Source organism: Corythoichthys intestinalis, chromosome 17 (genome assembly GCF_030265065.1).
Source record: "Corythoichthys intestinalis isolate RoL2023-P3 chromosome 17, ASM3026506v1, whole genome shotgun sequence".
In the NCBI taxonomy this organism is placed as follows: Eukaryota; Metazoa; Chordata; class Actinopteri; order Syngnathiformes; family Syngnathidae; genus Corythoichthys; species Corythoichthys intestinalis.
Genome location: NC_080411.1, coordinates 13,712,199 through 13,726,777, shown reverse-complemented (window position 1 = coordinate 13,726,777; position 14,579 = coordinate 13,712,199). Strand labels below are relative to the sequence as shown.

General features: G+C 40.0%; 1 protein-coding gene across 1 annotated transcript in view; it reads right to left on the bottom strand.

Moving 5' to 3' along the window:
• The window catches only part of sec31a (SEC31 homolog A, COPII coat complex component), a 43,886-nt gene that overhangs the window by 17,211 nt on the left and 12,096 nt on the right, over positions 1-14,579 (bottom strand). Inside the window, exons 8-18 of the mRNA XM_057819058.1 lie at positions 13,414-13,513; positions 13,177-13,338; positions 12,853-13,005; positions 10,324-10,548; positions 10,176-10,250; positions 7,382-7,552; positions 7,180-7,315; positions 3,002-3,180; positions 2,769-2,895; positions 2,542-2,687; positions 924-1,100 (exon numbers count right to left, since the gene is read on the bottom strand). Of these exons, the coding sequence (XP_057675041.1) occupies positions 924-1,100; positions 2,542-2,687; positions 2,769-2,895; positions 3,002-3,180; positions 7,180-7,315; positions 7,382-7,552; positions 10,176-10,250; positions 10,324-10,548; positions 12,853-13,005; positions 13,177-13,338; positions 13,414-13,513 (1,651 nt within the window). The remainder of the gene's footprint in view (positions 1-923; positions 1,101-2,541; positions 2,688-2,768; positions 2,896-3,001; positions 3,181-7,179; positions 7,316-7,381; positions 7,553-10,175; positions 10,251-10,323; positions 10,549-12,852; positions 13,006-13,176; positions 13,339-13,413; positions 13,514-14,579) is intronic.

The window sequence follows — 14,579 nt, the reverse complement described above, 5'->3', positions numbered from 1 at the left end:
ATCATTTAACACAGAAAAATAAAATGTAATAAAATCAATAATTAATAATAATTTCAAATTGTTTCGCAACATTAATTCATGAGGCCAATATGCCAAACAATTTGACCAAAAAAACAAAACTGAATCGTGTCACTGGACAGACGGACAGTTTTTATTTTTGCTGCAGGCAGTATCAGCCCCTTTGCTATGGTGTGGGGTTATTTTGCACTGAGCAACTTGGTATGCCACCTTATATGATGCCAACATTGCTCGTTCATTTACTGATGTAACAAAGTAGGTACTGGATTATTGTAAATTCTGTGCTATAGAGTTGACCTGACTATAAGACTCACATGTTTTAACATTTAAGAATGAAAATACATATAAGATGCTTATAAAAAGCCTTCTTTGGTAAGTAAATCCCTATGTTGACTAAATAACTGAGCTAGCCGCGTGCTAGCATATCATCTACGTCGTAGCAAACTGTAGATATCCTTTGTTAATATCTGGCAAACTATCCACGGTTAGCCTTAATACGTTCTTCCGTAGTGGCACCAAGCATTAGCTGCGTAACGATAGATTGATTGAACAACATCACCACCTTTTAGATATGCTGTTTTGCTCAAAAGCGATGGTTTTCATTCAAATGTCTGAAATGTTTCAACAACAAAATGTTCAAAAAATGTCACAACTGTTTTGGATTTTGGGTGAGTTTTAGGTACGTAAGGTTTAGTTTTATAAGCACTCATGCTAGCATTTTAAGATTTTAAACACATCCAAAGTTAAACAAAATGAATGAAAAGTCGGCTAACTCGTAACTAAGCTCGTTAGCCTGTCGAAATTCATAAATAACACGGGGAATTATACAGTCTGAAAATGCCGGTTCATTTAATGATTAAAGAAGCCATCTAGGTAGCAAAAAAACGACCTCCTAACAAGCTCACCTGTCCACTGCTGTCTGGCAAGTAGCTGATGGCTGTGGACAGGCTGCCCTGCGAGGCCAGAAGGCCAGCGTAGCGACCCATTTCTTCTGCTAGCAGGACGCCGAAGTTAGCGTTGGGAAGCGAGCGCTGTGTCTGCTCCACGGCGCGCCGGAGTACCACAACTTTCTCCACCAGGTCCTGTATGGAGGATAGAATAGAATGGTTGTCACAATTTTTACTCTTTCATAAATATCTTGCCAGCAACACATCTTGGAATAATCATTCATTCATTTGAGAGAAAATTTATATCGTGTATTTGAAATCATTGTCAATTTTTTTTTTTTTTAAAAACACTTTTTCTGGGACAATCATCCTTATTGTGGGGTTTTGTTTCGATTGGATTTTACTTTTTTTTTTTCAATTATGACCATCGTTATTTTTTAAAATTATCTTGATAAATTGGAAACATTAACAACAATAAATTATAACTACTGTTGCACCGATACTAGTATCGGTAGGGGCCTCCATACTGCATTAAAATTTGGACATTATTATCGGCTAAGTACTAAGAAATAATGCGCTAATGCTGCGGGGTTTAGTTTTCAAACTCCGGTTGCCCTACCCAAGATTAGTTACAAAAAAACGCCAAAGACGACTCATGAAGTGACTCAAGAAGAAAATGTATGTTTTTTTTAGCGTAGGCGAGTTATTCATCTGTTTGGCGCTCATATTTTGAATGTATGGGCCTAAACTTTAAATGGTGGAGAATTACACTTGTTAAATAATAATAACAGCCAGAATTTGACGTTTTATGAACACTGACATGAACACCATGAAGATGTTAGCTTTGTTACATGGAGGGGAAAACTGAAAAAAAAAGAAAAGAAACCCCCCCCCCCAAAAAAAACCATGACATTCTGGAGGGAAAATGACAAGCGGTACTCAATTTGGACATTTCGGGATGTACGTAGTTTCTAAGGGGTGGACTCACTTTTGTTGCCAGGGGTTTAGATATTAATGGCTATATTTTGAGTTATTTTGATGGGGGAATAAATTAACTATTATATGAGCTGCACACAGACTACTTTTCATTGTGTCAAAGTGTCATTTTGTCAGTGTTGTCCCATGAAAAGATATACTTAAACATCTGCAGAAATGTGAGGGGTAAGTGCATGAGTTAAGCTAGCGGAAGAAAACGCAACAGAAGAACAAAAAACAGAAAAATAACTGTTTTGGGTTTTTTTCAGCCTCAGAAATTTCTGTTTTATACTGATAAGTGTTACTGAATGAAGAAAAAGCTGTAAATGCTAATGTTTCAGTGCCATTGACGGCGCTTGACGTCCAATGAACGTTCATTCGTCCCTCCCATGGACTGGACGTCTAGCGCAGTCAATGGTAGCCAATGATTTAGCAAGGAGGTAACCTGAAAATGCCCCAAAACTTATTGGAACTGACCAAAAATCTACAAGAAATGACCAAAGCATCCCCACGCAATTTCACCGTAAATCGCATCTTATCATTTCAATATGATATTGCGCGACAACACCGCTCTCTGGTGGTCGAGTTATAGCAAGGGAATTTGAGTTGTGGTAAGCACTGAAACATGATCATTCATCAAGGGGAAGTGTCTCCTGTGCACCTGTAGGGATAGCGGACAGTGTCTCTGTCCAGCGGCATTGCAGCACGCCACCAGTTTGTCCACGTTGCCGGCGCAGATGTAACACAAACAGGCTTGAGCTCGCAGATCGGCCTCGTCCGACGCTTCTAGACGGGCGCCAAGGAGGTCTGCCGACACAACAGCGACATCACACTTTAACGTACTGACAAAGTTTTCGTAACCAATGTCTACGAAATGCTTCAACTCACCGCAGAGTGTAGAGAATTCGTCAGGCTTGGCGTAGGTCATGACGGCCGCCATTGCCTCTCTCCAGCTGCGCAGGTCACACGTGGTCAGGACGTCGCGCCAGTCTTTGGTCACCACGGCGCTGATAAGCTAACGGGAAAGATGAATTGCTTGTTTTTTGCCAACTGATAGAACAAAATGTTGTAATCCGTCATTTTGTACGGTGAGGGACACAAATAATGATGATTTTGCTCACTTTCGTGATCTTGCCATGCGTCTTGAGGAAATATTTCCTCTGGGTCTTCTCCAGTAGCTCGGCACCGCCAGCGATGGCCAGGATGATGCTGTCCGCCATGCGGTCGTCATGGAGACAGAGCTCCACGGCCGCCTCGAAGTCACCCGTCAGTAGGGCCTGTGTGATAAGGCCATCTACGTCTGTTTAAAAACAAAAAACAATAAAATACATCAATGAAATATAGTCCTGTCAGAGATACAAATAATAAAAACAGTAAAAATAAAGAATAATGATCTTTAAAATTTCAACAATAAGCATTAAAAACAATGTTAAAAAAAGATGCATAAAAGTTGTAAAGCAACATAACAGGCTTTTGTCATATTTGACGAAAAAAAGGATTTTAGCAAATTATAAAATCAAATAATTGAAGCTAAAACACACACACACACAAAAAATGCCATAAAAAACACATACTTGTAGTACAAGCACACACAAGTACACGAAATTGTAGTACCAGTACATGCAAGTAGATACAGTGGGGCAAATAAGTATTTAGTCAACCACCAATTGTGCAAGTTCTCCCACTTGAAAAGATTAGAGAGGCCTGTAATTGTCAACATGGGTAAACCTCAACCATGAGAGACAGAATGTGGGAAAAAAAAAAAACAGAAAATCACATTGTTTGATTTTGAAATAATTTATTTCCACATTAGAGTGGAAAATAAGTATTTGGTCACTTACAAACAAGCAAGATTACTGGCTGTCAAAGAGGTCTAACTTCTTCTAACGAGGTCTAACGAGGCTCCACTCGTTACCTGTATTAATGGCACCTGTTTTAACTCATTATCGGTACAAAAGACACCTGTCCACAATCTCAGTCAGTCACACTCCAAACTCCACTATGGCCAAGACCAGGGGCGGACTGGTAATCTGTGGGTTCTGGAGGATCACAGAACGGCCGGTGCCCTGGACGGCCGGCGGCCGCCATTCATTATACATCACTGTTTTTATCCCATCCTCTGATTAACTACAGTTCGCATCCAATCCGACAGGTGGCAGCAATGCGCCTGGCACTGCCAATCTGATAGAAGAACGAAGAAAGCACAGAGTAGCCTTCATTGGATCCTTGTGGAAGCAAAATAGCAACATGCGTCAATACGAATGGTGGTGGCAAAAAAAGAAAAGAGAAGGGTGGCGCTGAGAAGGTTAGGGAGAAAAAATTAAAGAAACTGGAGAGCGAAGCATTAAAATGTCATAAATGGACAAATATTTTCGCAAGCTGCAACGGCCACGTCGGGTAACAAGTCAACAGCCCAGCCCCCGGCGGTGCTGAGTGTGGGAGCGGCAGCCGCTCTGACGTGCAACCGGTGCAGGGAGAGAGAAAAGAAGAGGGAGGGGGGTAACGATATGGAACTTCCCCAGACAAACGCAGGGAAAGTAAGTAGTGATGAAGAGGGTTACTTGCTCGGTATACTGGCAGTTATCCACCAGGTAGCTACATTTTAAATGAAATAAATGACAAAGGGTTAGTGCCAGCTGGCCCATGTACCCGTTTGCAATCGTGTCAAGTTACAGTATGCTAGTCCTACTAGCACTCTCCTAAGAAAAATATTTTAGCTGTAAAACAACGTATGCACACGCAGCAGCAATATTAATTCAGAAGAAATATAACAAAATATTAATAAACTTTACTTTAAAGTTTAGGTAGTTAAATTGATGTTATATATATTAATCATTTATATATCGTTTTGTTTTAAGGTTAATACTTTCCAATGAAGGTTATGTATACAGGATTTGTCTTGAAATGTTTATTGTATTTTCATTGAAATTTATTATTTGTATGGCAAGATTAATTATGGCAAGGCAAATTTATTTATATAGCACAATTCAACACAAGGCAATTCAAAGTGCTTTACATCACATGAAGACCATAAAAATCACATTTAAATCAACACAACAGGGGTCTCTAAACCGGTCCTCAAGGGACGCTGTGGGGCCTGGTTTTTGTTTCAACCGATCGAGTACCGACAGTTTAACCAAAGAAGTTTCTGCTAAAACAAGCAGCACCTGACTGCAATCAACTGATTACACTTGTAAGACACCAGATTGGTGGATACGTGTTGTCTTGTTTTGTTGGAATGAAATCCCTCGCCCGCTGCGGCCCTATGTGTAATAGTTTGGAGACCACTGAATTATGGCATAAACAATGAAGTCATTTTATAGACAGAGATATATAGAGATATATTATAATCAATTGGATACATAAAACTTGCTTTGAAAAATAAATTCTTTCATTTGTTTATTCAGGTTGATCATAGAGCTAGTACAGAAAATGAATCAAACTCCAGTTCAGCCTTGCAGTACTTTGAGCGCCTCAAGTCAGACAGTCACAGTCTAGACACATTTTCTTCATTTTTTCTCAAAGTGCACGAAATTGATGCATTTTACAATAAAATGTGTAAAAAAAAAAAAAATTTTTTTTTTAAATCCCCGGGGGGGCATGCCCCCGAACCCCCTAGGGGGTCGATGTTTCCCTTCGTATAGCAATTCTTGTGGGCTGGGCTGAGTCAAAGTCCAGGGCTGCTTTTTAGTCCCAGTCCGCCCCTGGCCAAGACCAAAGAGCTGTTGAAGGATAACAGAGAGAAAATTGTAGACCTGCACCAGGCTGGGAAGATTGAATCTGCAATAGGTAAAACGCTTGGTGTAAAGAAATCAACTGTGGGAGCAATTACTATAAATGGAAGACATACAAGACCCCTGATAATCTCCCTCGATCTGGGGCTCCATGCAAGATCTCACCCCGTGGCGTCAAAATGATAACAAGAACTGTGAGCAAAAATCCCAGAACCACACGGGGGGACCTAGTGAATGAGCTACAGAGAGTTGGGACCACAGGCGCCACCAGGGACTCAAATCCTGCACTGCCAGACGTGTCCCCTTGCTGAAGACAGTACACGTCCAGGCCTGTCTGCGGTTCGCTAGAGAGCATTTGGATGATCCAGAAGACTGGGACAATGTGTTATGGTCAGATTAAACCAAAATATAACTTTTTGGTAGAAACACAGGTTCTCGTGTTTGGAGGAGAAAGGAAACTGAATTGCATCCGAAGAACACCATACCCACTGTGAATCATGGGGGTGGAAACATCATGCATTGGGGCTGTTTTTCTGCAAAGGGACCAGGACGACTGATCTGTGTAAAGGAAAGAATGAATGGGGCAGTGTATCGAGAGATTTTGAGTGAAAATCTCCTTCCATCAGCAAGGGCATTGAAGATGAGACGTGGCTGGGTCTTTCAGCATGACAATGATCCCAAACACACAGCCAGGGCAACAAAGGACCTGAAGCATTTCAAGGTCCTGGAGTGGCCTAGCCAGTCTCCACATCTCAACCCAATAGAAAATCTGTGGAGGGAGTTGAAAGTCTGTGTTGGCCAACGACAGCCCCAAAACATCACTGCTCTAGGGGAGATCTGCATGGAGGAATGGGCCAAAATACCAGCAACATTGTGTGAAAAGCTTGTGAAGAGTTACAGAAAACGTTTGGCCTCCGTTGTTGCCAACAAAGGGTACATAACAAAGTATTGAGATGAACTTTTGGTATTGACCAAATACTTATTTTCCACCATGATTTGCAAATAAATTCTTTGTTTTTCCACATTTTGTGTCTCATGGTTGAGGTTTACCCATGTTGACAATTACAGGCCTCTCTAATATTTTCAAGTGGGAGAACTTGCACAATTAGTGGTTGACTAAATACTTATTTGCCCCACTGTATACTGACAGTAAAAGTAGTGTGCATGCAGGTGCATGTGCTTTTAGTACAAGTACACGCAAGTGGATGTACTGGTAGTACGAGCAGATGTAGTTGTGGTACAAATCACACAGAAAAAAAAGTACTGGTATGACTAGTACACACACTGTTGTCCTTGTCGGTAAGTACATGCAATGTGAAATGTATGTAAAAAATATTAAAGATCACGAAGAATGCATCTAAAAGAGTAAACACAAATGACTTGACTGTAATACTGGAAATGACCTACATGTCTAAAAACCAAAAAAGTTGTTTACAAAAGCAATGAAATTCAAACAAAAAAATTACAAAAGCTTAAAACACAAAAGTAGACAAAATAACACTGAGAAAGACATGCAAAGTAAATTCCAATAAACCTAAAAGCTAAAGTTCCTCTGTCATAATTACCTTTACTAATGTTGAGGTTGACTTCCTCTGCAGGAGCTTCATCAGGCTCCTCCATCTTGGTGGTGGTCTTAGGCTCCTCCATCTTGGTGGTGGTCTTAGGTTCCTCCTCTTCCTCTTCTTCATCTAGCGGTACCTCCTGAAAAAGACCATCATGACATTGTACATGACATGACTTTTGGATGAACTGTGATGTGACTACTACCTCTTCCAGGGCAATCCCGTCCTCTTCTTCAACCTGAGTTTCCTCGGTCTGATCCGGCTCATCTACTGTGGCCTCCTGGTTGGCAGTGGCGATCATGTCGAACACCGCCTCTGGATTTTCCAGCACTTGTGTCGGAGCGACGGAAGGCTTCCCCGCCAGCGTGGCGGATATCTGCGCGATAACTTTTTTACAATAACATTTTTTGGGACTCATAAGACCTTTAACTCATTATAGGGAAAGTGAATATTTTTAGTCATTTAAAAAATCATATATTAGCAATTATTATTGTTGAATATATTAAATGTTTGATTATTATTGGATTTTATATATTTGCATAATGATAAATACATTTATAAATTCATACATTTGTAAAAACTAAATTCAATTAAAATGGATAAAAACGGAAACACACGCTAAAGTTGAGGGCCCCCCCCCCCTCAGACTATTCAACTCATTGCCTGCCATTGACGGCGCTAGATGTCCAATCCATTTTGACTGGGAGCGTTCATTCAATCGTCCGTCCATTCGGCCCTCCAGGTCAAAACAGATTAGCTGTCTAAGCGCTGTCAATGGCAGCCCAAGTTAAATGAATGTTAAAAGAAAAAAATACATTAAACAAATTATAAGTTGTGCATGAAAGGGTATGTATGTATGTATGTATATATACAGTGGTACCTCTACATACGATCGCTTCGACACACGAACTTTTCGACATCCGACGTAAAATTTGACTCGCCATTTGTTTCTACATCCGACGACATGCTCGAAATACGACGACAATGGCAGCACCGCAGACGAATGCACTGCGGATTTTGTTGTGTGACAAATCAACACAGTTTTCAGAAAAAGTTGGTACAGGTGGTGAAAAGTTGACGCTTACCTTCTAAATGAAGATGCAAATGACAGAAAAATATGAGCGTGGGGTGAAATGGCTCAACAATACATCTCCACGGTCCTCCTCCGACCATCGTTCGCCAGTCTTTATAAGTTAAGCTGACAATTCTTATTGTGGTAACATCTCCAGAGAAATCGCCAGCTTCGCCACGTTTTCATCATTTCTTTCACAACTTATTTAACACAAAACGCCTGTTGTCTGCCGCAATTGACGATGTTCTCAAGAAAGCATTGAAAGCGAAAGTAAACTCTCACCCGCTCCCCTCCCTCTTTGTCACGTCAGCCCCGCGGTGCCTTCAGGTACAGAAAAAAACGTCCGCCTTATTAGAACCCGTTTCGTTACACTATTACAGGAATTATTATTATAATTATATTATTAATCCGATTTTTATTTATTATTTATTTGTTTTGCTATATGTAATTGCCATTTGTAATAGTACCAGCAGTATTTTTTAAGGATTTAGTGCAGGTTTTTGGGCTGTGGAACGAATTAATGGAATTATAATGTATTCCTATGGGAAAATCCTGCTCGACATACGACCATTTCGACTTACAAACAAGGTCATGGAACGGATTAACTTCGTATGTAGAGGTACCACTGTATGTATATATTATATATACACACACACACACACACACACACACACACACACACACACACACACACACACACACACACACACACACACACACACATATTAGAGATGTCAAACGATTAAAATTTTTAATCAAGTTAATTACAGCTTAAAAATTAATTAATCATAATTAATCGCAATTAATCGCAATTCAAACCATCTATAAAATATGCCATATTTTTCTGTAAATTATATATATATTCTGTAAAATAAATTGTTGGAATGGAAAGATAAGACACAAGATAGTTATAGAAGAAGTTATAGAAATTTTATATTAAAACCCCTTTTAATGTTTTCGTTTTAATAAAATTTGTAAAATTTTCAATCACAAAATAAACTAGTAGCCCGCCATTGTTGATGTCAATAATTACTTACACAATGCCCAATATATATATATATATATATATATATATATATATATATATATATATATATATATATATATATATATATATACATACACAAACAAAAAGGGAAAAAATGTTAATTTTCGGTTTTTAAATTTAATTAAAAATAAATAAATAATATTTATTAATTGATTATTATTTACGTGTACTCACATGTAAGGAGCCCCTAAAGGGACATCGACAGAAATAAAATAAATTTATCAATCTGGGGCGCACCAGATTAATTCTCGTGCGCACCAAAAACTATCTGGTAAACATTAGCATTATATAGCATTTAAACTGGCGGACTTTCGCTATGCAAATTAGCCAGTTGTTGCATTGTTGCAATGGGCTTATTTACTTGCATAGCAAAAGTCCACTAGCTTAAATGCTATATAATGTTGACAACAATTGGTTAACTTGCATAGCAAAAGTCTGCTAGCTTAAATGCTATATAATGCTAATGTTTACAACAATAGGACTAACAGGCATAGCAAAATTCCGCTAGCTTAAACGCTATATAATGCTAATGTATAAAACAATTGGCTAAATTGCATAGCAAAAGTCTCCTAGCTTAAATGCTATATAACGCTAATGTTTACCAGTTAGTTTCTGGTGCGCACCAGATTGCTTGAATTATTTTATTTCTGTTTATGTCCCTTTAGGGGCTACGTACACATGTAATTGTACTACATGCGCTGGTAGTCCTACATTTTAACTTAAAAATTCATTTTTTATTTTCAAAATATTTTTTTTTTCAAATAACGGGATTTATACATGAACTGATTAGTCTGATAATGGCAAAAAAATGTCATTTACCAAAATAGTCGTTTGTGGCAGCCCTTATTACATCTTAGTAGTAGCACAAGTACGTCTCACCTTGGCACTGAGCTCCTCTTTGTTGTAGCCGAGAAGCTCCAAGAATTGACTGCGGATGTCACTTTCAAAGTTGGCCTAGGTGGAGATACAAAAAAAAACACGTCCAATGTCAGTACTTTAACATACTTTTAACCAGCCTGAAACCAACCTTGAGGAAAGACCAGACAGTTTTTTCAAACTGATCCTGAGAAGCTTGGATCTTCTCCTGGCAGAATTCCTGGAAGGTTCCGGCGCTCAATGTGGCCTGGAGCTGCTCGGACCGCGTCAAGAAGGTGGTCTCCGTCACCACCTGGCTGACGTGAACCAAACGGGGGCCGCCGGGTTGTTGTCCGTTTGCCGGACCGTTCTCCAGACACACCAGCTTCCCGCCGAACTGCGGGAAAGCAAAATTAAAAAACGAACCAAGTTTGTAATCCTAAAGTCTTATGGGCCCTAAGATTGACCCTTGGGGAATACCTCAGTGGAAGATTTTTATTTTTACTTCCTAATCATAAATGGGTGTGACATTACATATCTCAAAACAGCTATGTATTGCAATACTTGGAATCTCAAAAGGTTATCGACATGCTCTCGCTAAGGATCGATATATCGTTTTAAAAAGGTGTCACTGTTTAAAAATAACCAATAGGTTGCTATCAAAATCTTCCATTAGAATAGTGTCTACGTTAGCTGACTGCATGGCTGCCATTGACGGCGCTAGATGTCTAATCCATTTCGACTGGCAGGGTCAAAGATTTACAGGTCACTTCCTGTTGATTTTGGAATATTCTAAGTTCATTTCCTATTCATTTAGGGATATTCCCTGGTAACTTCCTGTTCATTAACCAAAAATCAAAAAGGAAGTGACATGTAAAATCCCCAAAATCAACAGGATGTGGCCCAAAATCAACAGGAAACGACCTGAAATGCCCCAAAATTAAGCTCATTGGTTGCCATTGACGTTCAATCCGTTTGAACTAGGAGGGTGGCAGCGAATGAACTGGACTCGAATGGGAGGGACAAATGAACATTGTTCATTCGAAACAGATTTACGGAGCATTTCCACGTCAATTTCTGTTCGCTTTAGAGCATTTTCAGGTCACTTCCTGCCACAAAATCTACAGCAAATGACCTGAAATGCCGCAAAATTAAACTCATTGGTTGGCGTTGACCGCCATAGACGTCCAATTCATTTGAACTTGGAGGGTACCTCCCATTTCAAACGGATTGGATGTCTACTAGTGATAAGCTTAATTCAATTTACAGCAGAAGGATGAAAAGCGCTTGTTTTTCATGTGTTAGTTGTTTTATAGAATGTCCTAGGACTAATACCTGACACGTGTATCGATAATGGCGTACCGCAAGCAACACGTCACTTCCACTCATTAATATTCATGACATTAGCTACTGTTGCTAAGTAGGGAAAAGCCACCGTTTAACCCTAATAGGAAATGAATGGAAATCGTGTACTAAAGAGATGTTTACAGAGCTAAACCTGCCAATTCTCTCCGAAAATTATGTCCCTGGTGCCAAATTCACTGGCAAAGATATCGAAGAACAAAAAAATGTTCAGTTAAAGAGATGGCTTGAGTGTCGAAAGCTGAAAAAGATGAAAAAAAATAAGCCGACCTAAGCATAGCCTTAGCTTTTTTTTATCAACGCGACTGACAATGACATTCTCCTGTGTCAACAAGCTATCCTTTACCACAAGCCCTGTCTTTCTTACATATTATATCCTCCGGTTGTCCTACGTCTCTGACCGTTCTTGGAGGTAATTTAGTTAGTTTTATGTAGCAATCGCAAATGCTACTCAGTGACAGCCAACGAACACTTTAAATTTTTTCCATTATTAGCAAATCTTAATTCTATAACTTATTTTACACTTCCTCCTTACTAAAGTTGTTTTTTTTACAACAGAAAATGTAACAGTGGCAGTCAGATACCATTTTAATTCTTTTCAGGTCATTCATTGTCAGACAGAAGCAGCACCCGGCACGTCACGCCAAAAAAATAAGTTAAAAATATCAAAATGGCTTACCTTTTTGTCCTCTGAAAGACTATGCCAACCCAATGAAATGTTTACTGCATAAATGTTTACTGCCGAGCTGGCGTTAAAAGTCCACGCAAGTTGATTCAGTCTTCACATTTTCTCCCCCGATGTTTTTAGTTTCGGGAAACGTATGAAGAAAACATCCTTCATTTGTCGTGATGTCATTTCTTCAAGCTCCAAAAAAAGCAATGTGTGATCAGCATGCTCGTTTTTGAAAGATTACCGGAGAAAAGTAGCAGATTTTCCATTGCTTCTATGCGAGGGCGGGTCTATAATGTCCCACTTCTACTCCCGCTTTACGATGCGATGTCACGGTCTAAAAATAGCATGCGTGCGGTACGCCATTGTTGTTTCATATCGCCTTATCGTGAGTTCATCGGTAACGTGAGCCTTGTATCGCAAATCGTGAGCTACCCAGAGGTTCCCACCACTACCTAATAATGTAGATGAAACCCCTGATCCACAGTCAAATCTACAAACTTTTGACACTTATGTTTTACATAATGCGATTTCGGAACACTTTGCAATGTTTATCATCTAATCATCATCTAATTATTAATGAATACAGAGGTGTTCATTGACCTCTTCAAGAGGAAATATCCCTCTCAATTTTAATTTTAAAACACATGCACGAATCTTTAGACTCACGGCAAATGACGCCCCGACGGGCCTGCGGATCCACTTAGGGGGCTTCTTGAGGGGGTTGACGCTAGCAGAGGGGGCTGTTGTCTGAGGTAGTTGGAGTGGAGGTAAAGTTTGTCCTGTCCCGAAAGGATCCATGTTGCCGAAGGAGTTGCTGATCTGCCAAAATAAAAGCAGAAACACTTTCGACCACTGCTTGTCGTCATTTTATTGTAAGTCAAAATGGCGCCCCGGGGATCAGATCCGCACGTTATTTCTGCGCGCGCTTCGATTACGATGACATTTTAGTGCCATATCAGTACAGATACCGGTGCATGCAGTGTGCTTTACCTGGTCTGCACGCCTCTGGCTTTGCGCCTGGCTACTGCCGCCCATAATGGAGTAGACGTCAATGTGTCCATCAAAGCAAGCGGCCGACAGCACCGCCGGGTTCCTGGGACACCACTGCACGTCGAAGCACCACTGGCTACCGGAAGGCAGCTCATAAAGCACCTAATCGGTAGCAGACAGGGTAACATCTGTTACCCGGGATGAAAAACGCAAGAGTTGGCAGAGTTACTAGCTTACCTCGCCCGTGTTGGGGTTCCAGCACAGGATCCTACTGTCCTTGCCAGAGCTGAGGAGCAGCTCGGGATCGGCTGCGCTCCAAGTGATGGAGAGGATGCCTCTGCGAATGACGCAAACGGGTCAAAGTGGCACAAAAATAAACGAGATATGCCCGATTTGTTTGTTTTGTAACAAAGGCATGCTCAAACCAAACTTTAAAACCGTCGATTGACAGTTTCTGTGGTGAAAGTTTATTCGTTAGTCATTTCAAAAATCTTATAGATGAAATCCACAAGTTCAATTACATTTTATTTTCAGCCTAGGATGACGGTGAAAATACTTTATTATACCGTAATTTTCGGACCGAGCAGCTACTTTTTTCGTTCATTTTGAATCCTGCGGCTTATAGTCCAAGTGCGGCTATTTGTTGATTTATTTGGGTTAGCAGGTAACACTTTATTTGACAGCGGTGTCATAAGACCGTCATAACTGTAACATGACACTATCATGGGCATTACTGAATGCTTATGACAGATGTCATTAAGTGTCATCCGGCAAATTATGTCACTGAATCCCTTTATGTCCAGCTCTGATGTTTTACATCCATTCACAAGAGATAATTTACCGGATGACACAAAATGACATCTGTCATAAGCATTCATTAATGCTCATGGCAGTGTCATGTCATAATTATGATCATCTTATGGCGCCACTGTCAAATAATAGTGCCGTTTGCCTTCAAGTAGGGGGCCATCCCACAATCCGCTTCAGTTATTCGCAGTCGGTCGCAGCGACACATGCAGCAATCCAACGCTGGATTTATGTTGAAAAAGTGTGAAAGCTCTACCGCATACAAAAAGGAAGGATTGTCTCAGGAATGATTTGTTCGAGGATTCAAGGTAATTATTATATTTTTCGTACCATGCATGCATTTTGAAACGTTGTGAAAAAAATCAATGGGAGAAATTAGCCACAACAGCATTGGCATTATACTTCGCAATATTTACGTAAAATAAATGCTACCTGCACGCTTTTTTCTTTTGCTTTTAACCAAGAATCGAGACTCTTACGTCCATGTCCATAAAGAATTCAGGGATTTAAGCATTTATTCACAAGAATTTTCAACTGAAAAAGCTCTTCGTTTACATATGGCGGCCGCTAATTTCCATATTGACTAAACTCACAAT